This window comes from Canis aureus, chromosome 18, assembly GCF_053574225.1.
Source record: "Canis aureus isolate CA01 chromosome 18, VMU_Caureus_v.1.0, whole genome shotgun sequence".
NCBI lineage: Eukaryota > Metazoa > Chordata > Mammalia > Carnivora > Canidae > Canis > Canis aureus.
Genome location: NC_135628.1, coordinates 57,051,650 through 57,077,849, shown reverse-complemented (window position 1 = coordinate 57,077,849; position 26,200 = coordinate 57,051,650). Strand labels below are relative to the sequence as shown.

Sequence of the window (26,200 nt, the reverse complement as noted above, 5' to 3'; positions counted from 1 at the left end):
CACTTAATTCCTTTCCTTATTTATCAGGATTGACTTTTGCTACTTGCAAGCTAAAACACTGGCTAATAGATAATCCTTTGTACTAGATAATATTTTACTTGCTTCTCTTCTAATGATTTGCAACATAGAAATCTTTAAATATATGTATCTAGCTTAATAAACACGAAATTAAACATTTTTCCCATTATTCAAATCCAGAACTTCTGATTCATCTTATACAAAAATTAGCATTCCTTTTTATGTCCTGCCTGTCCAAAGTTCTCAGTCTCAAACTTAATATGGAGATATAAATCCCCTTTATTATGGAGTATCCTTTGACCACATAGACCTTTTTCAAAAATAGCTTCAGCTTTATTTTTGATCTTGCCAAAATACATCAGTTATTTAAATGCCAATTTACATATTTAATGCCGTGTGGTCCTTACAGTAGTTTCAAACTACCTACAACTTTATTGTTCTCAAGTTGCTGATTGTGGTTTGTATCATATTTGAGTATTTTTCAAATACTCAAAAAAACCCTACTTCTTTCTGATGTTAATTTGTATCTGAGGATGTCTGTCTGCTACCCATGTTTATCAGTGTCCATTTGGCTGGGTATATAGAAACCTTTGGTCCCAACTCTTTTCCATTCAACACTCTATAGACTCTGTTCCACGATCTTCTGGCATTTCATGTTCAGCAAATCCTGGTGATCCTGGGTTTTGCTCCTATTTATCAGGCCTAGGTTTAACTGTATAAAATTGAAGACTCAAAAGAGCAGTGGCCTGAGTACCTGAGTATAATAAAAATTTTCCTTCCTCTCATCCATTTAGGGATATACAGGAGGAGCCACGCCATCAAAGAGTTTAGGATACACCTTCCATACTCAAGATCACCTAGTATTTAAGATGGTTTGATGGTACCAATCCATGTCCCTGACAGGAATTAAAAGAAGAAAGTGAAGGGTAAAAGAGCAAGCATACCAGTTTGGCTGGCACCTTTAAAGAATTTTCCTATGAGCCCAGATTCAAAAGCTTGCAAGCAAAAGTCTCACCTTAGGCTATGCAGGAGGATGAGTAATATAGCCTGTTAGTTGCTAAGAACAAAATAAGGGTTGTCATTAAAAATGTAGAAGGAACAACTAGGCATCAGGTGGTCAAATAACCATCTCTGTCACAGGAGATAATTTTTCTTCCTAGTCCTTACAGAAATTTTTCAAAATTCATAAAGATTTCCTGATCCCATCTAAGAATAAGTCTTTTCATTAATTTTAACTTAAATACTTTTGATTTTCAGAACAAGATCTTTTGGATTGGGGTTTGTGTTGCTTTTTTTTTTTTTTTTTTTTAAAGTAGGCTTCTTTATTTACACTGTAATTATTGTCTCTATTTCTCTCTGTATTCATTTGCTAGGGCTGCCATAATAAGGTACCCCAGACTGAGTGGCTTAAACAACATAAATTTACTTTCTCACAGTTCTGGAGACCAGAAGTCAAGATAAAGTGTTGAAAACACTGGTTTCTTCTGAGGACTCTCTCCTTATGTTGCACTACATCTTCACAAGATCTTCCCTCTGGGCGAGTCTATATCCAAATTTCCTCTTAGACAGACACTGGAGTAGGGTCCACTCCAATGACCCCATCTTAACTTCTTTCCTCTTAAAAGACTCTATTTCCAAACCTAGTCACAGTCTGAGGTACTAGCAGTTAGAACTTTCATACCCCAATTTTAGGGAGGCAAAATTCAGCCCCAAACACTATCATGTTATTGTTGTTCTCCAGAATAACTAAAATCACTGTTCTCCAACTTTCACATTTACTATCTTTCTATCACCTTCTGTTTTTCCTCTTCATGATGAGGAAACTTTTCCTTCCCTATCACCGATACAACTCTTTAATGGTTTAAGCAAAGATTGAATTTCTCTACTTTATTTCATTGATTCTTATATTTTGCTCATGTTTTCATTAGTTCTTTTTGCATCTCTACCAATTCCATTATCACAGCTCTCCCTTAACTTTTCATAGAAACCATATGCTTATGCATACAACCACAAGATCTCAGTTATGTTCAACAATTCAGCATGTATTTTGGTGGTTGGCTGATCCAGGCCAGGAGGCTAAACTGATCTTAGTTCAGTTCCAGGGGGTTCTCATCCTCCTCTGGACCTAACACCATCTGGCCAATGGCAAAGGCACAAGAGGGCATGCTCTCTGCCACAGGCATATTTTGGGCCTCTCCTTGTTCACATGTTAACAAGTAAGCAAAAGCAAGCTTCCCTTCCCTCTCCCTAAAAAACCCCAAAACAAATCAAAGATCAGGAAGTATTCTCCTCCCACTACAGCGGAAGAAAGAGTAATCATTCTGAATAATCTATTATATCATCTTGCATCTTCTGAAGAACTCAAGCATCTTAAATTTTCCTGTTTTGATTTATAAAATTGTTTTTTCAAATAAATGCTCTTTTCTGAGACTTCAAGGTAATGCTTATTTTTCCCTTATGTTATAGAGTATCTTCATAGGACCCAGAGTAGTTTTGATTGTTTTTTTTTTAATCCCTACATGGGAATAAATCTATTCAGACCTGCTATTTACCACCACACACTATGGAAGGAATTTCCTTAGCACTGGCCCAACACTACTCTACGCTAAGGAACTGACATACTATCCAGATCCAGTGTCGAAGTTAAGTCTCCAGTACCTAACCCTCAGCTCAATTTGTGTGCCCGGCAGAAGATTTTCTAGTGCCCATCTGTAGAAATGAGATAGAAACTTCTCTTTCTGTCAGGGTCTCGGACTAAATTGAAGCATCACATACAAAGTTGGCAATTTTTGTCTGAACAGGATAGGATTTCAAAGACTTCATTCCCAGCATGCATTGCTTCCATTGCTCCTTTTGGCCACAGCTGGATGAAAAAATATGAGCACGTGCATTTCGGCAGATACTGCTAAACTGCCCTCTGAAAAGATCTTACAGCTATTTTAAAGGAATGTTGGAAAGACATGCACAGCTATCTGATACATGTTAGTAATGTCAGTATTCTACTGTCTTAACTGTCTTTAAGATCTTGTCTTACTCCCTACCAGGTCTAGACTAACCTAACGAATTTCTTGAGTCCACACGCCAGTTCTTAAGTATAGGTCTATGCTAAGATCGGCCCAGGGATAAAAGAAAAGTGTTCTCTTTGAAGCTCGCCCGAACTATTCCAGAAATAAGATTGTCTAAAGATGAACACAACCCCAAGTAATAATCTTTTAACTTCAGTTCATGCACTTATGTTTCTACATTACACTGACTGTACTACACAATTTAAGGATCTTTTTTCTCTTCCTTCTGAGATACACCAGAGCATCTCTGATCCAGTATAAAGGCCCCACAGCAAATGTTTCTTATCTTTACATTAAAGGATCATAATAAACGCAATGAAGGAATGAAGATGGGGGAGAGGAAGAGGAGAAGAGGGAGAGATGTGGAGGAGGAGGAGGAGACAATAGGACTGTGGGAAACAAATAACATTCCTTCAAATTCACCACCACAAGACACGGTAGCCAAGAGCCTCTTTAACCAACCTCACTCTCCCTTTCTCCTTGTTACGCTGCACAACTCGGCTAGTGGATTTGATGTACAGGTGCCGGTGCAATTCATCTATGAGAACCAAATGGAGGTTCATCTTCTTGCTATGAAGCTCCAACCTAAGGTCACTCAATCCCTCCACCTGGAGCAGGGGGCCCTCCAAGGACTCGACTGCTGACACCTGAAGGGGAGGGAAAAAAATGATTAAGTAGGACAACTATATAACCTCGCAATATTAGAAAAATGAGACTTTTTATTTGACACTTTCTTTTATGAGACTATGAGACTTTATTTTGTAAAACAAGATGACCACATTTTTAAAAGATATGGTAAAAAAAGAGAGTTTACCAGAACCTTATTAACATACATCACACTTTGAAGAGTATCAGGTGGAGAGGCCTAGTTCTGCCTTTGAAGGGTCTAACATCTAAGTGAAATAACAAAGAACATAATAAACATGAAGACATCTAAAGTGCTGCAAAGCTGTACATGTTATTTATTCCCACATGCATTGCCTGTTACCAGACACAAGTTAAATGACCTTCCCAATTAAATTATACCATTCATATTCTCACAAGAAGTCCACTTACTAATGATTTAAATAAACTTTTAATCAAATTTAGCTTTTTAAGACTAAGACTAAATAAAAGGACACTACATACATTTTTAAATAATTCTCAAGGTGATCATGAGTCAGAGTTTGGTCAACCTAAATTTGTATGTGTGTCTACCTATAGTGAGATATGTATGTCTCTTGCTTTTTCTCATACACACATACACACAGGGCAACACCCATTTTACATGAATACTACAAGGAGAAAACAGCAGTCATCACCTCTCTCCTTGGCCTGATCCATTTCAATAGAAAAAAATGGGAAATGAGTGGTAAATAGGAGATAAACTACGGAGAGGGAAATACTCCTGGTATTAAGTATGATTTGGGAGATCTTAAGACAAAAAAAGACTGGATAAATAAAAATGGCATGGGAAGGCCTACAACAAATGAATAAAAGGAATTCAGAGAGCCTGGAACAACCCACTTTGAAACCAAAGCAGTTAACTGCAAAGGAAAAACAAAACAAAACAAAACAAAACTATGTTAATTACATGATCCCATTTATTCATGTATGTAAGATTATGTTTTTCTTTAAAGAAATATATATATACACACACACATATATTTTAAAGATTTTATTTATTTATACACACACAGAGAGAGAGAGAGAGAGGCAGAGACACAGGCAGAAGGAGAAGCCGTCTCCATGCAGGGAGCACGATGTGGGACTCGATCTTGGGTCTCCAGGATCACGCCCCAGGCCGAAGGCGGCGCTAAACCCCTGAGCCACTGGGGCTGCCCCAGATATATATATTTTTAAATATATATATATATACATATATATATATATTTTTTTTTTTTAAGTAGATTCCACATCCAGTGTGGAGCCCAACATGGGGCTTGAACTCACAACCCTGAGGTCAACACCTGAGCTGAGATGAAGAGTCAGATGCTAAACTGACTGACCCACCCAGGCACCCCAAAATCTAGATTTTCTTAAAAGAAAGTAACAAAGTAAAGAGTATACTCTAGGTACTATTCCTTAGGAGAAAAATAAAAGCAAGAAAGAAATACAAAGGATGCAATAATAATAGTAATAGTAGCAGTAGTAGTAATAGAAAAGAGAGGACACAAGCTGAACTCAGAGGGAAAAGAGCCCCATGAAGCTTCGCAAAGGGATTCCTATGCTATGACCATTCCCTGCTTAGGTTATACTTGTAAATATTCCTAAAAGGTACAAATAAAGGCAGTAACTAATAATACTTCAGGGTAAAAATAATAAATATAATTAGGGATATAAACATGCTCCTAAAAAGTATGGCATTTATATAAAAGTAATAGATAATAAAAGCCATGAAACATACCAATGTTCTGAAGCGTTGATCACAGCCCTACACCAATATACACAGTCATTTGGGAGCAGGTGGACAGCAAATACAGAAAGCCTGGGAGCCACCAAATACAAACTGGCCTGAGATGGGGAGGAAAATGCAATGGCTTACCCACAAAACACATCACTTGTTACATGATGTGCTATAAAAAAATGTCAGTAGCAAGTAAGTTTCCCTAAGTTAACCAAGAAAGAATCAAAGCATGAAAAAGTGACAAGCTCTGGGCCAGCCCTGCCCCCTTGCAGCCTGCATTTTCATGCTGACTTGCAACTGCCCCTGGGACAAGGGCCCCTGGGCCTCATGTGAGCTGCCAATGATTCCAAATGGAAAAGCAGCGTCACAAAATGACCACCGTGTCCCCGAGGAGGAAAAACAACAACAAATTCATTTACACTTATGCTCTAAAATGGATTTTAACTCGGGTCTCTAACAGAGAAAGGGGATGCATTAACCTTTAGTGACATCGAGTTCCAGAAAATGAAAAATAATTTGGTAAGCCACTGGCCCATCATGGAGCCTTATCCCTTAAGGTAATTAAATCCAGCTGAGATATTTAAGCTGAAAAACCACCCACTGCACATCCGTACTCAATTTGTTTGTAGGAATTTGCATGAAGATTTTTTAACCCAAACAGTTCATGTTCCAAATATAAAATTATAGCATAATGTCAACTTTCAAAGCCACTTAAATTTTTTTTTAAATATTGGTAAACCACTTACCACAGTGCCTGGCACATAATGAGTGCTCAATGACATTAGATTTTTACCAGAATCTATTTATTCTGTGGATAAAGAAACCTCAAAAGGTGTTACTAACATTGCTAATGCTGTATCTTCAGTAAAGTGTTGTTTGTTCATAGTACCATTATAAACCTTTGAATGACAATCTTTCTGAATATGTTTTCCTGACCCAAAATCAAAGTATAATTAATATATATATCTGAGTAGTCTTAGAATTTCAAAGGCTTGAAAACCTTACCACAGAGAAGATAGCATAGTCTTATATTTATCTGAAAATACAGTGTTCTAATTTTCTGGCCCTCACTTATTGAAAGCTATAATTATGAAAGCAGGCAAGGTGACTGTCCTTCCCTATTCTAATCTTACTAAGTGGTACTAAAACTAAGTTTAAGAAAATAGTTGTTGGAAGAAGGCATACAAATGGCCAACAGACACATGAAAAAATGCTCAACACCACTCAGCCTCAGGGAAACAAAAATCAAAACCACAATGAGATACCACCTCACACCAGTCAGAAAGGCTCAAATTAACAACTCAGGAAATAACAGATGTTGGTGAGAATGGAGAATGGAGAAAGGGGAACCCTCCTCCCCTGTTAGTGGGAATGCAAGCTGGTGCAGAGGTGCTAGAAAACAGTATGGAGGAGGTTCCTCAGAAAGTTAAAAATAAGAGCTAACGCATGACCTGGCAACTGCACTACTTGGTATTTATCCAAAGGATACAAAAACAGTGATTCAAAGGGGTACCTGCACCCCAATGTTTATAGAAGCAATGTCCACAATAGCCAAACTATGGGAAAAGCCCAGATGTCCATCAACAGATGAATACATAAAGGTGTGGTATAGATATACATTGGAATATTAGTCATCAAAAAGAATGAACTCTTGCCATTTGTAATGATATGGATGGAACTAGAAGGTATTATCCTAAGTGAAATAAGTCAGAGAAAAATTAATACCATATAATTGCACTCACGTCAAATTTAAGAAACAAAACAGATGAACACAGGGAAAAGGAAGGAAAAATAAGATAAAAACAGAGAGGGGAAAAAAAAAAAAAAACAGAGAGGGAAGCTGGGGCACCTGAGTGGCTCAGTTGGTTAAGCATCTGCCTTTGGCTCAAGTTGTGATCTCAGGGTCCTAGGACCGAGCCCCACATCGAGCCCCCTGCTCAGTGGGGAGCCTGCTTCTCTCTCTCCTACCCACTCTTGCTCTCTGTCGCTATCTCTGTCTCTCTCTCTCTCTCTCTCTCTCAAATAAATACATAAAATCTTAAAAAAAAAAAAAAAAAACCGAGAGAGGAAAACCATAAGACACTCTTAACTACAGGAAACACACTGAGGGTGGTTGGAGGGGAGAGGGTGGGAGGATGGGGTAATGGGGGATGCAAGGCATTAAGGAGGGCACGTGATGTAATGAGCACTGGGTGTCATATGCAACTGATGAATCACTAAATCCTACCCCTGAAACTAGTAATACACTATGTTAACTAAATTGAATTTAAATAATTTTTAAGTGGTACCAACATGTTACAACATGGACAGAACTTTAAAATATTATGCGAAGTGAAATACACCAGACACAAAGGATAAACATTATATGATTCCGCTTACATGATGTGCCTAGAACAGGCAAATTCAGAGAGACAGGAAGTAGAATCATGGTTTCTAGAATATGGAGGGAGGGAGTAAAAGGAGGGTTATTGTTTATTAGGTACAGAGTTGCAGTTTGGAAAGACGAAAAAGTTCAGGAGATGTATGGTAGTGACGGTGGCACAACATAAATGTAGTTAATACCACTGCATGTTTAAAGAATGTTTAAAGTGGGGTTCCTAGCTGGCTCAGTCAGTGAAGCACACCACTCTTGATATTGGGGTTGTGAGTTCCAGCCCCACACTGGCCATGGAGATGACTTGGAAAAAATAAAATAAAATCTTAAAAAAAATAAAACAGTTGTCAGTGCAACACTTTTATCTCTAGGACATCAGTTTATAGAAACCTGTCACTTACATGGTTTCAAGCAGCTTATACCATAAAGCTTACACATAAGGAAAACTTGGTGAGGCAGAAAACAAACCAACCAACCACCAGTGATGGTCACATTGTTGGGGGAGGGGAGAGGACCTGGTTTCCAGGCATTTACTAACATTTACGCTTTATTAGAAATCATTAAATATCCTTGGAGCATCTGGCTGGCTCGGTCAGTAGCACATACAACTCTTGATCTCAGAGTTCTAAGTTCAAGCCCCATGTTGCGTATAGAGATTACTTAAAGTCTTAAAAAAAATCATTAAATACCCACCTACATTTAGATATATATAACTAATGGTAAAAGTGCAACTGAAGAGTTGTGTTTTTTTAATGGGGTCATTTTATGAATCATTTCACTGTTTCCCAAATTTAACGTCTACAGAGTACTTCTTAAATACCACTGATGAAACATTAACAAGAATTCAAGAGATGCAGTTGCAGTAGACAGCAACAAAATGATCTCAGAGGGGAGTTGCTATGAGAAATTATTAAAATTGGGTTTTTAAGTGCACATACTGCATCAAATATATATTGTTACAGAATAAGACATATCAGATGAAAAATCAATACAAAACATACAGTACAGAGGTTCACTGGTAAATGCTGTCTATACCTCTATCACAGATGGAGTAACAAACACTCATGCCCCGAATGATCTCTAGTATGACAGTCTAGAATTTGCAGATAGTCCACACCATCTTTTTAAGGTAGATTAGTATATAATGAGCCAATTAAATGATCTGGAAGTTTTCCTATACATATTTTCTTTTTTTTTTAAGTATTTTATTTATTTATTCATGAGAGACACAGAGAGAGGCAGACACACGGGCAGAGGGAGAAGCAGGTTCCCTGTGGGGAGCCTGACACAGGACTTGATTCTAGGATCACGACCTGAGCCAAAGGCAGATGCTGAACCACTGAGCCACCGAGGTCCCCTCCTATACATATTTTCAAAAATAAAATTAGGGGATTGGGGGAGATACTACAAGCAGGGAATGTTTTCATACAACTCTTATTACTACCCAATTGAACATCAGTATTCTACTCACCACAACTGGAAACTGCCTAGATAACAGAACTCTGTTCTGGATTTGAAAAACATTTCCTTTAGGATTATGAAAATAAGCGAGTATTTACAAAATGTTTTAACACGGGATACTGAACAGGGAAGCATGTTTTCCTACTAGAAACCTATCCACTGAAGAAAACAAATATCCCAAAAATGTTTCATAACTAAGTATGTGAAATGTACAGTTAAAATGCACATAATTGGGCAGCCTGAGAGGCTCAGCGGTTTAGTGCCACCTTCAGCCCAGGGCCTGATCGAGATCCCATGTCGGGCTCCCTGCATGGAACCTGCTTCTTCCTCTGCCTGTGTCTCGGCCTCTCTCTGTGTCATTCATGAATAAATAAAATCTAATAAATAAATAAATAAATAAATAAATAAATAAATAAATAAATAAAATATAATCAACAATTGTCTGGTACTTCAAAAAAGTTTAAATTGAGAAAGAAGTTTACAACAAAGGCCATCTTTATAATTATGAACTATAGTGCTCTTAAATTTTCTTTCCCAAATGTCTATTTCTCAATTTTATTCTAATTTAAAGTAGGAAATTATTATTTTATCATTAAGTGTTTGTCTTCTGCTAATCTCACTCAAGTTGATTAAGTAAAATGATCTAGTTTTGTGCTTTACCATAAACCAATGGACATGTTTTGGAGGAACACCCAAGTGGGCCATTCTGGACAGCTGTTTCATTGAAGAGATACTGAAAAAGAAACTACTGATCTATTATTATTATTATTATTATTATTATTATTATTATTATTATTATTTTAGTTGGGGGAGGGGAGAGACACAATGGTAACTGACATTAGTAACTGTTTCTAACTAAACTATCTGTTAGCTAAGATAAATGCTTATTTTGGCAATCATGTTCCCCTAAAGAAAGCAAATGTATTGCCACTGTGAGATCCAAAACAAGTATTTCCTTCAGGACTCCGATAATTACATGGTTCCAAAATGTTTTATCACTTTTCCATAGGTCTTTATGTTTCCCTTAAGGAAGCATTTTTCTAGTGAGACCACATAACCATTCTGAAAATGTTGCCTTGGCTCAACTTACAGATGCTATAAAAAGGTATGAAATTAAGCTATTCCAGAGAATGGATACCTTCTCCCTTCCCATATGTACGTAAGAAGACACAAGTTAAACTTCTGGAACAGTCTCAACTAAGAATACCAGAAATCTCTGGCTATGAACACAAGAGCAGCAGGCCTCAGAATCTGACATTTACCTAGTACCCAGGCCTGCAGCTAGTTGCCACCAGGGCCCCCTGAAGTGCTAGAAGGCAAACTCACGTGGCTTCAGCCTGCCCCTCAAGACAGCCCTCCACCCAAAAGTCTCTACAGTCAGGCTCAGGGAGTCCTAGATGGACACAGGAAGTCTCCCTCTGAAGGCAGAACAAGCCATACCCATCTTTACACAAGCAGTGAAGATGTTTATCACCAAGAATCCCAGATCAGTCACTTACCAAACATTTCCATTTTGCTACACCACAGTGCCCAAAGCAGAAAAATCTGGCTATTAGACAGGAACATTTAAAAAAATCAAAGACCGAAAAACCAACAACTAACACTCCCAAAAACAAAAATACAGTATCTTTCATGCCTTAGTTTGAAATTTGAACCATAGGAACCTATTCTTATAAGTCAAAAATGACCCAATACTGGCTGTTTCATATGGTTTAATCTAATAGTTTTAGGTGGTCTAAAAGCTTTGATGCATCAAGGACATCACAGCATTATTGGTAGAACACTGTGGCCTTTATAAGAAAATCCTGTGTATTTAACTGCGTCACAGATCTAGAAAAAATTTAATGAGTTATTTTATATGACATAAAACCACAAACATGTGACCCCAAAGAATTTAGTGGATCAAAATCCTGTTGAATATAAACTTAAAGCAACTGCTCAACCTGTGTTTATGACATGACACCAGCCAGCAAAGGGGACATATGTAGAGGGACAGCTTAGACTGCTCTTGGTACAAAACAGCTGGGGGAGGGGGAGGAGAGGGAATGGGGAGGCAGAGTGTGAGCCATACAAAGCAGAATGAGGAAATCTACTCAAGGCCCAGGGCTAGAGTGGAGGCTTAGAAGAGTCTTCCCGCACCTCTAGGAGAAACAGAATGCCTGATCCCAGCTTTTCTGGAGAAAATCTGGTTCCCCATGGTTCTGTTTTGCCACTGACCGCAGGCCCCCAGGCTACTGACAGCTTGGACCTGAAGACAGACTTCCCAGGAAAATGGCATCATGGGGCAAGGCCTGGAGTGGGAACACTTTTCCACCCTAACTCCTCCTCAGCCTGCAGCCAATCCACAGTGAGCAAACCAGGCAATCAAAAATGCCCACTCTTAAAGTCCGTTTGCTAACAGAATATTGATCAGCCCCATTCAGGTGCCCCTTCTCCCTCTGGAAACCCAATACCTATAATGCAGACTCAGCATGCTCTCACCATTAAAAACAGGATGCTGTCTACTTCCATTCTCCTTTCATTATTGCCAGGGTTATTACATGTTTTTATTTAATAAAACTTCATCAGTTCAAATGAAGGGTTGTTATTAGTTGTGCTAACAGCCAAATGATAATGCTCCAGAGAGATATCAGTGCTTGTTGGTGCATTAGCAAAGAGAGGAGAAGGGCTGAGGTCAAGCACGTGTCAACGTAAATGAGGCGATATTAGGTAGTAAAGGCTTAATGCAATAGACTGCCCGGGAAGTAATGGAATTTACAGGATAAAGCAAATGAGATGAAGTTATTGATAAGTGAATAAACGGAGGAGGGCCCACAAGATAAAGTGCTGTCAAAGAAAAGCCCTTTAACTTGTGAATTTCTTCTTTAAAGTATCTTCAAATCTATCTTAGAAAACAAAACTCAGGGATCCCTGGGTGGCGCAGCGGTTTAGCGCCTGCTTTTGGCCCAGGGCGCGATCCTGGAGACCCGGGATTGAATCCCACGTCGGGCTCCCGGTACATGGAGCCTGCTTCTCCCTCTGTCTCTCTCTCTCTCTCTCTCTCTGTGTGTGACTATCACATAAAAAAAAAAAAAAAAAAAAGAAAAAGAAAGAAAGAAAAAGAAAACAAAACTCATGAGAGATCAAAAGCGACTTCGAGTTTCGTAAAAGAAGAACCCACCACTGCTGTGAAACACAGGCTTGCTTGCAAAAACATACCATTTGACTAAGGTAGTCGTAAGTCTCCTTTGGGGCTTCTGTCTCTTTTTGGTTTGGGTTTTTTCCTAAACATCAGGGCATTATGCCACAAATAATTCCCATAATGTATGCAAAAATCTTTGGGGTTTTTTTCTCTTACAAAGTAGGGGTGACCAGGTCTGTGATATACCATCAGTCCAAGCCTCACAGAATGACAGTATCTGAGAAATGAAATGCTGTATTTTCCATTATAAGAGATCCTCAAAGGCTGTGAGTACTGGGGTCCCACTCCAATTTCACAGATTTTTTTTTTAAGACCCAAAAATGTGTTTCTTAACTTTTTGCTTTCAAATTATAAAAAATACATGATCAAGAAAACCTGAAAACCACAAAATCACAAAGGAAAAAGACAGGACACCTGGGTGGCTCAGCAGTTGAGTATCTGCCTTTGGCTCAGAGCGTGATCCCAGGGTCCTGGGATCAAGTCCCACATTGGGCTCCCTGCATGGAGCCTGCTTCTCCCTCTGCCTATGTCTCTGCCTCTCTCTGTATCTCTCATGAATCAATTAATAAAATCTTTTAAAAAATAAAAAAAGGAAAAAGATGGTCCACATTTTCACTAATCAGGTAAAATACATTTTAACCTGATTCCTTCCAACTGTTCTACCACATAAAGTTTTTTAAAATTATTGTTTTTTTTAAATATGCTTTTTCCATTTGGCCATATATTGGAAACATCTGCCCATTACCCAATATATTTTTATTGTGCATACGACTCCATAAAATGAATATTCCACATATGACTTAAACCATTTCCCCATACTAAGTAATTGCTATTCTTTTATTTTTACATATCTTCCTATGATAAAATATATATATATATATATGGATAAGTATCACATAATTAAAATTCTTAACTCCTTCCTTATTCTAGAAGTAGAATTCCAAGTCCAAAGTTATGCACGTATTTAGGGCTTCTAATACATAATGCTAAAATTAAGAGGCTTATTTGTTCTAAATGGACTTATAACGGATCAGTTCACAATTACTTCCTGATGAAATTAAACTATACCTCACACCTTAAAAGACAGTTAAGAATTTTAATTGCTTATCACACATACACACACACACAAATACACAAATCCTTCATTGTTCCTAATCTTATGGTCCCTCCAATTCTCAATTCCCAACAATGTTCCATAAAAACAGCATTAAATCCTAGGTTTCTACTCCAAAATACAAGAGAAGAGGTCACTAGGAAAGATACTCTCATTTGACAGGTGTTCTAAAATCACTTACTTCCTTACTTGTTATCATGTTACTTGTTACTCTGGGACAGGAAACAGTTACAGCCTTGGCAAAGAAGGTCTATGAGAGTCACAGCAGACCCACACTTGAATCAAGACAATTTCGCCCACTCTCTAAAAACCCCCAAATCCATTAGAAATGCTCAGCACCTACACAGCTCTTTACTAACAGCAACTATTAAAATCCCACAAAGGAATGTGAGAGGAATATGGCTTTTTGCATTTTCAGGGCTAGCAACGACAAGTAATTAGTACTCAGATGAATCGCAGAGAAAAGACTCCAACAAGCTCCTCCTATCTGGTCAAGCCAAGTAAAAGCTACTGATCTGCCTTCTCAGACCACTGTCAGGTTGACACAGAGGGCTCCCATCAACAACATGAATCGTCACCTGCAGCAATTTATACATACATAGGGTCCCCATCTGGCCACAGGTTGACCCATCAGAAACCTGTTCAAGCAAGTCCACATGTGAGGCTGAAACCCACAGTATGAGAGAGGAGGTCAGCAAAGGGCTTGTGTGTTATTCTTGGCTGAGTTTATTCCTCCTACAGACTAAAGTGTATAAATGTACATGTACACACAGATAATCTGATTTAAATGACATGTATGCATTAATGATGGTAGCTCCAGGAGAGAAAGGCTGCTCAGTATAAATGAGTCCCAGATGACTACTTTTCCTCCTACCTAGCACTATGTGATAGTAATGATGATGCTTACTTACACTTCTTAAGATTTGTATATTGCCTTATGTTTTACAAAGCACTGTAAACCTACAAAATTTCATTTTTATTCTTACAGCCATTCTGTAAACTAGACAGAGGATCCACAGAAGTAGTATCAACAGAAGAGGATACTACAAAACAGGCAGAGACAGTGATTTGTCTAAGCTCACACAACCTGTGAGATGTTGAGTCAGGACTAGAATTAAGAACATCTGGCTTCTAAATCCATTTTGTTTGCACTACACCATAATGTACCTAACTACCACTTGTCTATAAGTCCATTTATGCCCTCATTTCAACCCATGAAATTCCAGTGAGAAGTCAGATAAGAAACCACAGTAAGAATGCAGGAATTAGAGCACCAGGAGAACAGTCCTGAAGAACTCGAGTCAGCCCGAGCCTGGAAAGCATCTCATTCAACCATTCAACAGCACTGCTACTGACCAAATCATCAGGCTATGATACCAGAGTAAAAGCCACATACTCGTCAGCTCTATCCAAAATCTGCAAGAGAGGATGGCAAGAAAGCAACTTCAAACTACAACATTTCTATATAAATGTATCAATCACTGTGTGATCTGTCTTATGCAAATATGAGGTTTCTAACTCCTTAGAGCTGGTGTTAAATTAAGTCAAGGACAATTAGTTTTACTCTGTTGCACTGCATAGTAGGCTATACTCTAAATCTATGGCTCCGAATTTATCCATACATTGGAACCACCTGGAGAACTTCAAGTCAGTGTCCTAAGGCCAGAGATTTCAATGTCATCAGTGTAAGGTGTGACCTGGGCTTTATAATTCCTGAATGAGTCCCTGATGCGCAGTTTGGGAATCACTGCGCTAAAGCCTAGCAAGCCAGCTGAAAATAGCTGAACCTTATGAGGTTTAGTGCAATCTAACCAAATTTCTATTTAATAAAACAGGCAAAGACGAGCAGATAAAAAGAGCAAACTAAAAGGGAAGGAAAGCTAATACTATACCTGGTGCCTATCAGTGTGGCTTTTAGAAACCCCAGCCTTCAAAAACAAATATATATAAAAAGGGCATTGAGCACCACCAAAAACAGTTTGTGTTTTTACTCTCTAGGAGAAAAATGAAGCTGCCACACTAAGCCTACTCATTCAATTTTAGACAAACACCAAAGGTTCTTATTTCATGACCTTGTTTTCAGCTCTTCCTAAACCTTTTTGAAAAGTTTGGATGTAGGGCAGCCCCGGTGGCCCAGCAGTTAAGCGCCACCTTCAGCCGGGAGTGTGATCCTGGAGACCCGGGATCGAGTTCCGCATCGGGCTCCCTTCATGGTGCCTGCTTCTCCCTCTTCCTGTGTCTCTGCCTCTCTCTCTCCGTGTCTGTCATGAATAAATAAATAAAATCTTTAAAAAAAAAAAAAGTTTGGATGTAGGTGTCTGAGGGAATGAAGAGCTTCTCAAATACAGCTTGAAGCAGCTACAGAGGACCAGCTTATTTAAATAGCAAACCATACTACCCCACCTCAGCCCAAATATCCCTGGTCCCCATTTCTTGCCATGCTCATCATGACACAAGACACTACTTGTTCATTCATCTTTCCTTATTAGCATGTAGGCTCCTTTAAGGTTAAGGCCACACCGAGATACATATATCAACAACGCATGTGATTAACAATGTCATCATCCCATTTTTTATAAATCTATCAAAACATGTGCCCGATTCTTTCCTGTTATTAGTATAGAATATTGGCATTGGTCTTTCAAATCAATATTCTACACTAGAAACAGATGGGTTTAATGGTGGCTATTTCATTATTGATCACAGATATATTTTTTATCACGTGTAGAGAAATCTATATGGAATATTGAAACATTTTTGCAGTCACTTACCACTTTCAAGTTAAGTCCAATAAGTTCACTAGAATGTTCCAGCTCTTGCTATTTATAGAGCTTTCACTTCAATACCATTTCCATAGTCATAATGAGAAAAAACAGTCCTGTGAGATCTTAGAAACTCTCAGACCAGATGAAAAGGATGTGCACTTTGGCCCCCTTTTTCTTTCTTGTACATTAATCATTTGATAGTGGATGCATGATCACCCCTGCCCTGCCCATAGTCTGAGGAAAAAATTCGTCTATTTGCTAATGACACAGTTTTAATGGCAGCAAAAGGAACAATCTCACTGCTCCACTGGTCCTGCCACCTAAGCCCTGCCAGAAAGAATAGCTTAACCTCAACTACTTTAGAACACTAAAATCAACATTATTGATAAGGACCCTCCAATAGTGAACTGGCTTATATCTAATTACAATACTAGCAGAAAAATAGATTTAGTTCCCTAAGAGTAGATTTTGCAACTGATCCCAGATAGTTTACCAACGAATTGCATTGCTTATAATTAGACAGTAGGTACCCTATGAACATACAGTAGGTCAGAAAGGTGATGGAGGCAGAATCTGAAATGTTGTCCATGTCCAATCTGAAACATACAGCAAAGAACTTTGGGGTCCTGATCACCCTTTTGAGCAAGTGTTAGATCAGACTAGGCTTGTTTGGGGGGAACAATTTTATCTCTGCCTGCAGGACCTCCTTTGTATAAAGTGTGGGGTAGTCTTTCATTTGGATAGATGTCCATTTGAGGCAAAAAGGAATCAATAATGCTTAACCTAGCCAGCTCTACTTCAACTCTATCAGCTCAAAACAAGTCCATCTCTGACCAGCTTCTGAAATTATAACATGGGAGCAATCACCATATCCTTCTCATAGCAACAGTTAAGTCATTATAAACACATTTCTAAGCACTTACTGTGTATACTGTGTGTACACTACATAAATAGCTTAGCATCTCACTTAATTCCCTTCAACAACCCTTGGGAATGTATGTAATTCTCCGCTCCAACTTTCAGCAAAGTCAAATTCAATAATCAGCCCCATGTCATCCAGCTAGTGAAAGTCAGAGTGGGATTTAAGCACGAGTCCATGTGACCCACACTAAGACCCATGCTGACATGCACAACCTTGATCGTTATCTAACAAATACAAAGGATCTTGTGAGCTGAAAACACTACAAATATACTTTTATTATAGGAGCTTAGAAAACTGCAATTAAGAAGCTGCTTTACTCCCTCTATGCCATATGTGGCCACATTTTCCCGGTGTAAGTGATGTCATTCCACCATACCATTCTCTCAAAGCACTCTGGGATTCTCTGGGAAGAATGCAACTACATAAATAATACTTATTATTATAATAATCTTTATCTCACTATATAGCTATGACTTTTTAAAAATAAATAAATGATTAAGAGACATTCAAAATCCCTACAGTCTCAGAAAGACTTAGAAGTGAAAAAATTTAGCGACTGGCCCCGTGACTGTCAGCCTAAAGTGCTTCACAACTGCTTGCACCTACTTAGTTTCCACTGATTGAACAGTTATGAATGGACTTCTATGGGTTGATAAATCAGAACTTATGTAAGTGGTTTTCAAAGCTCATCTGTGCAGCTTTAGTCTGATGCAGAATGCCACATAAATTTTCCTTTAAAAAAGTTCATAAAAATATTAACTATCATAAAATACCTTCCTGGTTAGCTCATGCCACTGGGAAGAAGCTGCTATTCTTATATTAACAATTCTTCCCCGAATTAATCAGTCATTGTACATTAGAACCAGCAGCTGGAGTGTTTTGGGTGATAATGAAACCTGTAACAAGGCATCTTCAGCCGTCTTTTCAAGACAATAAGGGAATTAAAATTTCAATTTAAATGCAGAGGTTTGAAACACGCTTCACTGGCAAAATTACTTCAATTAATGTGAGTGGAATACAAAGGACAGACTGCAGAAATGTGATGCAGCAACCAGAAATTATGTCATTAATGTGCTTGCATCAACCCAGCACAATGACTGCAAAGGTCTAATTTAAACCATACATATCACAAAGCTACAGGCTACAATATTAATCAAGTCTCTGATTGCAATGTGATGGATACAGGCTTCTTGTTGGACCACTTTTAGCTTTTCATAAGCTAACAACAGCTGTTTACCTTGAAGAAGGAAACAAAAGGCCATGCCTATTTGCAGACATTCCGTGTCATGACAATTTAATTATTTTATGCAATACTCAGGTTACATATCAAAAGAAATAAGTAATCCCATCTAGAAGCCAAGTCTATAGCTATCAGACCAGCGTGAGGGTGACGCAGGAATTGTAGGAGCTGACAAGAGCCACGGGTCACCACTGATTTATTTACTCTGGATTTATGAACCTGAGTAGGGATTAAATTACTAGCCATCTGCACCTGCCTTACATGGAAATGCAAAAATCTTTTGATAAACAAATCCAAGGAAATCAGAGAGTTTTGAAAGACTCAGGTTTTTGTTTTTACTTTCCTCTGATGTCTTTCAGCAAAGATTTTTCATTTGGACCCTTGAGATGCTTTAAGTAGATTTTACTTCTAATAGCACATAACCATGGGGAAAGGAAATGTGATTACTTTTTCATAGGAAGTCCAATGAAAGAGCAATTGTAGACCTTACGATTCGCTCATATACAAAAGGCCAAACTGGAGGAAGTTTCCAACATTTTAAGCACACCTTAAATCCTATCTTCATGCAATTATTGCATATTAGGATATGCCAATTCCTCAGATCATGCAAAGCAACTTGCTCATCTGGAAAATGGGGAGCACATCAGAAACCTCTTTCTCAAAAGGTTACTGCAAGAATTAAATATGTTAGCAAATGTAACAGACTTAGTAACAGAACATAATGAAAACGCAATACATATTAGCTATTATTATAATTACTGTTTGTTCATTTAAATATTGCAAAAAGGAAAGGTTGGAAACTAGAGAAACTTGCCATAAAAACAAACACTGAAACCAGAGAAAAATCAGACCAGAGCCCCTAGAAAGGAAATATCCTATTCTGTTTAGTGTTATTAAGACTTTCCCATGGCTACCTATTTGGCTAATGACCCTGACTAGATGAGGCACACTATGCTAAGTATGGGGCAGACAAAAATAAATAAGATCTAGCCCTTGCCCTCAATGACCTACCATACAAACAACAGTAGCTGTATTATAAGTACACATAGCTTATGGAAACAAACAAACAAACAAATTTAAAAAGCATCTACTCAGGGTAATTTATTAAGACAATAAAAAAATACTTTTTTTTTTTTTTTTTTTTTTTTTGAGAAAAGAAAAGCATTTAATCACCTGGGACATTCAGAGAGCTAATGAAATTTGAGCCAAGCCTTCAAAAATAAATCATCATTTTCCAGGCAGACAGGGTTGGGATTAGGTTCAGGGAAATATGATCAATTCAACATCTATCACATCCCTACATCAGCAACAAATAACTAGAAGTTATTATTAATAAAGAGCCACCTGCTTTAAAAAATATGACAGCCAGAAATAAAACATATTTAATACCTCTAAGCAATACATTACTAAGCATTATTACATAGAACATAAATGAAGACATCAATAAATGAGACCAAGACCCGTTCACTGAAAGACTCAATATTACAAAAATGAAATTCTTATATTGAATCAATCTCCTGACACTTTTTGAGGAATGTGACAAGCAGATACCAAAATTCACATGGAAGAGTAATGGGCCAAGAATAGCACAGGTAATTCTGAAAAGCAAGGTGAGGGAATGTCTCCATCTGCTATTATCAAGATATATCATAAAATAATAGAAATTAATACAGCACAGTTTTGGTGCAGATATAGACAAGACCAACTGAACAAAACAAAGAGCTCAGGAACAGACCCATGCATACATGAAAACTTGGTATGTGACCAACATAGCATTAGAAGTCAGGAGGAGATAAATTCAGCAAATGGTCTGAGCCATGTGGCTATTTATATAGAAGATAAAATTAGATTCCTAGTTCATACCATATATGGAAACAGATTCCAAACGATTAAAGAACACATAGATTTTCTGTATGACACTGGGATAGAAAAAAAATTTCCTGAAATAAAAACTGGATTTGGTGTGCCTGGATGGCTCAGTCAGTTAAGCATCCAACTCAATTTTGGCTTAGGTCATGATCTCAGGGTTGTGGGATCAAGCCCCCAGATGGACTCTGCACTGGGCGTGGAGTTTGTTTAAGATTCTCTCTCTCTCTACCCCACACCCCCCACACCACTCATGCTCACTTATTCTCAAAAAAAATTTAAAAACTGAAAATAAAATGGTTACTGCGAAAAAAAATTGGAGAAAGGAAAAACAAAGAAATTTTATGACATTAAATTTTAATACTTCTTTGTAACAAAAGGCTTCATAAACAAAGTAAGAAGATATATTACCAACTAGGAGATTTTTCAAATACATCTGACAAAAGATTAGGATCCAGAATATACAAACAACAACAAATAGGGAAAGAAAGGAACTTCCAGGAAAGGTAGCTCATATACTCACTTCTTTCTAGAGGTAACTGCTCTTCCTTCCCACCCCACTCCCCAGACCCCCACACCCCACATACACATAATTTTAGTTAGAAATGACAATCATAGTACTCAAGTTGGCACAAATCTAGACCTTACCCCCTTATTTTTTAATTAAAAATTTTTCCTCTGAAAGCTGTAAATATGTAGGCCACAGCCCACACCTCTTCTTCTCTCCCAGACACCCAAACCCAAAATCTGTGTCTCTCATGAATAAATAAAATCTTTAAAACAAAAACAAAAAAAAAACCACCTCTCTTTACCATGCCAACATAATTTAGGTACTGGTTTCTTATCATTACATGACTTGCCATTCTTCCGAAGGCAGATAATACATGAAAAATCGCCTACCATTTCAAACACTGGAATTGGGAAGAGAACCAGTCAGGCTTCACCTGCAAAGGCTTGTGAATCCCGAGAGGACAGTTTATAATGTGCTACATGAAAGACAGCATTCAGGGAACAAGAGTAGGGCCTTTCCCATCCTAGCAGAAAGAACCATTAGCGCCGCAGGCTCTTTTCTCACCAGCATGTCGGTGGCACTGAGATAGTGCTTGCTGACCATGCACTGTTCCAGTTTTTGAGGCACTTGCTTGATGTTCTCAATTTCATCCAGCAGATTCAGGACATGCTTATGCTCAATTCCTTCAATCCACAACTTCCGAAGCTCATCCCTTTTGCAGTGCAACAGCATCTTGCATGAAAGCAGATTCTCTTTCACCTACAATGAAACAGATTCGACCTGATGTCAGTCCAAAGTCTTGCCATCCTAAACTTATCATCTAATTAGTAGTCTTCATTAGTGTCACTAGAAGTAAACAGTTCCTAATTCCCCCTTCACTCACTTCTCATAGTGAGTCGGCTTGCAAAATTCTTTTTTTTTTTTTTTAATTTTTATTTATTTATGAGTCATAGAGAGAGAGAGAGAGGCAGAGACATAGGCAGAGGGAGAAGCAGGCTCCATGCACCGGGAGCCTGACGTGGGATTTGATCCCGGGTCTCCAGGATCGCGCCCTGGGCCAAAGGCAGGCGCCAAACCGCTGCGCCACCCAGGGATCCCGGCTTGCAAAATTCTAATCCTGGTTCTGACACGGACTCACTTGGATAGGTCTGTCTCCACCTCAGTGTACATCTACACCTCAGTGTATATGTGCTCTCCCTTGAAATGAGAAAACTACTCCCAACCTACCTTTGGGTGAATCTAAAAAAGTTACTTAGGACATAGAGCACTCTGAAAATATGTTAAAGTATCTACCCACTGATGTTAAAATATCTAAAAGAAAATCCCTCATAGAGTCCATACTATTAATCCTTCCCTGTTCTCTGCATGTTTCCCATTCAGCTGATAGGTCACTTGGACCATCCTACATCTATAACTTGGTTGAAGTTTAGAGCCAAGGAACTGTGCATTCATATCAACTAACATGAAAATAAGCCCATGTTCCAGAAAAGGGCACACATCCAGAGATAATCTCAAAATAAAAGGAATTAGGACATACCAAGGATTTTTAGATATTAAATAAGACAATCTCAAACATTCTCATAGTTTAGTGACCAGTACGGCACAGCCCGACAAAAAGAGGAGGAACAGGCAGGGGTACTCACAATGTACATGGTGAGCACATTTTCATATTCATAATTAAGACTTTCCAATTTTTGTGACATGAAATAAAAAGAATCATGACCTTTCACAATTCACAGAGCTACTTTCATATACTTTTGGCATTCCTTACATGTATTTTTATTTAAATTAGAATTTAGTATTTGTTTACAGTTTTGTTTTATTAATTTTTTTAGAGTTGGGGGGGGTGTGGGGAGGAGAAGGAGAGCAAGAATCTCCAAGCCCAGCACAGAGCACAACAGGGGATTCATTACCCTGAAATCCTGACATGAGCCAAACTGAGCCACCCAGGCACAACTCCCCCACCACCTTTTTTCTTAAGAGAAAGAAAGAGTAGTTGTTTTGTTTTTTGTTTTAGGTAAAATTTATGAATACATGTCAGATGTACTATTTATTAGATGTACTATTTATTAGATGTATTTTAGCAAATCCAAGACACCTGTATAATTCAAACCATCAACTATAGGTCATTTATATCACCCTAGAAAGCTTACCACATTTTTGATCATTGAAAATCCATCTTCAACAAGATTTGCTGAGGAGGTGCACGCACTCATGAACATTATACTTCTGGTGATTATAAAACTACATCTCAACATTTTTCTAACACACATGGAAAATATGAAGATAGAATGCTAAGATCAGAATGTTTTTTGAGAAAGCATCTACTCTATAACTTTAGGACAATACCTAATCCTAATTCTAAGAAACTCCAATGTAAAAAGAATCCTAAATAAGGAGATTTTGTAATCTCTCTCAATAAGCACAGAATGATCATTAGCTTTCAGGGGAGACATAGACCCCTTTGAAAATCTACTGAAGATGGTCCTAATTGCCTCCACTCCTTCCTGCAGTCCCAAAGTGATTTAAAAAAAAAAAATCTGCTATGCATAAAACACCTAGGAAAGAGAACAGAGAGGAGGGAATGGCACTTTTGAATTTGGCAAGAAGTTGGAACATGGGTAATTTAGCAGAGGAGAGCAATCTGAAAACCTCAGCATGGAGTGGGGTACCTCCATTGACAAAGAGGTACCAAGAACATGGAGAGTGGGAAAACCTTCCATATTTTGAGCCCTGGATCCTCATCACACCACCCAGATAGAAAAATCCTCCCCCCACCCCCTGCCCTGCCTCAACTATTGGCCACATAGAATGTGTATGACCTGGAGATCACAAAAGATCTGGGATGAGGGGAGGGTGTGAGGCACTGGACAACAAATCAAAAATGAGACCCAAGTGGGCCTATGGAACAGTAAATTCCTCAGCCCCCTCCAGAGCCTCGGCCTCCTGCTAGGGTTGCTTCTAAATACACTCAGCTTGATTTCTAGCTCCAACACAGGAAGCGTAGGGCTTTCCCTGGGAAAGGTGACCAGGCAAATAGACCTAGAGTTAGTGACATCTAAAGTTTCACGAAGGAGACTGCTAGGTCCCTGCCACTCATCAGTAGATGAGGCCCATAACATGCTCTGAGCTTCCAATCAGCTCTGTATTGCCTCACTCTTCTACCAGACAGCCAAAGAAAGCCTGGAATATGCAAAGTCAGGCACCAAAACAAACAAAAAGAAAAAAGAGTTGGGGGGCAGAGGGGGGCAGGACAAAAACTATGCAGGAAACAGAAATTTTTAAAACTACAATGAATATCCCTTAGGAAAAATAGGAGGAGGCACTAACATTGATGAAACAAGAATAGGATGCTATAAAAAAAAAATGGAGAATCAAAACAACGCTTGGAAATTAAAACATGATAGAAAAAAATCCAATATAAAGGTTAGAGGGTACCCTTGAGAAAATCTCCAGAGAATAAAAAAAAAAAAAAAAAAAAAAACAAGAGATAAAAGATAAAAAGAAAATGAGGGGGATTGATCCAAGAAGTTCACTATCTGCCAAATAGAGGAGTTCTAGGGGAGGGAAAATGAGACAAATGAAGTGGGGAAAAATATCAACAAAATAATAAAAGAAAATGTCCCAGGAGACATGTGTTTTTAGATTGAAAAAGCACACCAAGTGTTCAAGAAAATGGAGTGAGGAAAGACACAAGCCAGGGCACATTATCCTGACACGTAAGGACACAAGGGATACAAGGGATAAAGAGACAATCTTAAAAGCTTTCATGGGAGTTGGCGGGGGGGGGGGGGGGGTACAGGGAGGAACAGAATCCATACAAAGAACTGTGAATCAGAATGCATCAGGCTTTTCCCAATAGGAGCACTAAAAGCTACAAGACAAAAGAATAATATAGCTTCAAAATCCTAAGAGAGAATCCTTTCCCCAAAAAACTATCAATCAAGTGTGAGGGAAGAATAAAGACATCTTCAGACATACAAGCTCTCAAAAAAATAAATAAATAAGCCTTCTATGCACCATATCTCAGCAAGCTAGTGAAGAACGTGCTCCATCAACACAAGAGAAAATCAGAAGACAGAAAACACAAGATCCAGGAAAGGGGAAAACCAAGGCAGAAAACTTCTGCCTTTCTGCGGAAGAAAGGCAACAGGAATATTCAATCATTAATCGCATGGAAAACAGCAACAACAAAATTGCTCAAGCGCACACAGTATGCTGGATGGTTGAGAGGTAAATATTTATGTAGTTTTAATAAAATAAGCACCATCTATTTAACCAAAAACTAGGATACAAGCAGAGAGAGAGAGAGAATGAGGGAGGAAGATGGGGTGAGATACGGGAAAGAATGACAGAGGGACCTATATCCTCATCTTCCATAGCTGCAAGCTCATATACCATGTCTAAAATAGAAAAATCAAGAATAGTGTAAGCATTTTACTATGAGTAAAAGTCAGTGCCTTTAAAGTTTTGCAATTTAGACTAGGGAAAGATGAGATCAGGAAGTAGTGGTTTTTATTATCACTTATGGTTTTGACTTTTTAAATTTTTAATTGGAAGTATAATTGACACATAGTATTGGTTTCAAGTATACGGCACTGATAGAAAAGTCATATAGATTATAAAATGCTCACCATGATTAAGTGTAGTTATCACTGTCACCATACAAACTTAATTACAATATTACTGACCATATTCCCCATGTTCTACTCTTCATCCCTACAACTTATTTTGTAAGTGTGTATCTCTTAATGCCCTTTATCGGACTTTTTAAACATATTTCTCAAGGATATTCCTAGATCCTCTTGGGAACTCTTGGTCTCTGGGCTAGAACTCCAGCTATTATATCCATTCTCTCTCAAATCTTAGTTAAAATCTGTTAGAATTTGATTTCTAATGTTCTACTCTTCTCACCTTGGTTCTGTAATTCTCAGATTTTTCTTTTGATTCACGGTTACTATGGAAATTGTTAAAAAATAAATGCTATGTCACGCAACACCCAGCTAGGCTCTCAATCAAAAGAAGGGGGGATGAACTTACTGAGTGTCAGGAAAGCTTGGCAAACTCCTTTTGATTGGAAAAAAAAAGGCAATTATGCCATTTCACACTAGGATATATACAATGTAGTCAGCTCACTTCTCATTTTTGCTTACTGCATGGAGGCAAACTGAAAAGGAAGATAGAATTTGTGTCCGTGTTGAGGGGTGGGGAAGATGATACTAGGCTGTGTGGAAAATGAACATCACCAAAATTATTCCCTGAACTAAGTTATTAGTCAAAGCTGCAGACATAAGGAG

At 38.2% G+C, this 26,200-nt stretch overlaps 1 protein-coding gene across 12 annotated transcripts in view; it reads right to left on the bottom strand.

Moving 5' to 3' along the window:
* Window positions 1-26,200, bottom strand: part of EXOC4 (exocyst complex component 4) — a 747,424-nt gene that overhangs the window by 692,220 nt on the left and 29,004 nt on the right. For all 12 annotated transcript variants that reach the window (XM_077857384.1, XM_077857385.1, XM_077857386.1 and 9 more), the window contains exons 3-4: window positions 21,468-21,662; window positions 3,546-3,730 (exon numbers count right to left, since the gene is read on the bottom strand). In XM_077857384.1, the coding sequence (XP_077713510.1) occupies window positions 3,546-3,730; window positions 21,468-21,662 (380 nt within the window). The remainder of the gene's footprint in view (window positions 1-3,545; window positions 3,731-21,467; window positions 21,663-26,200) is intronic.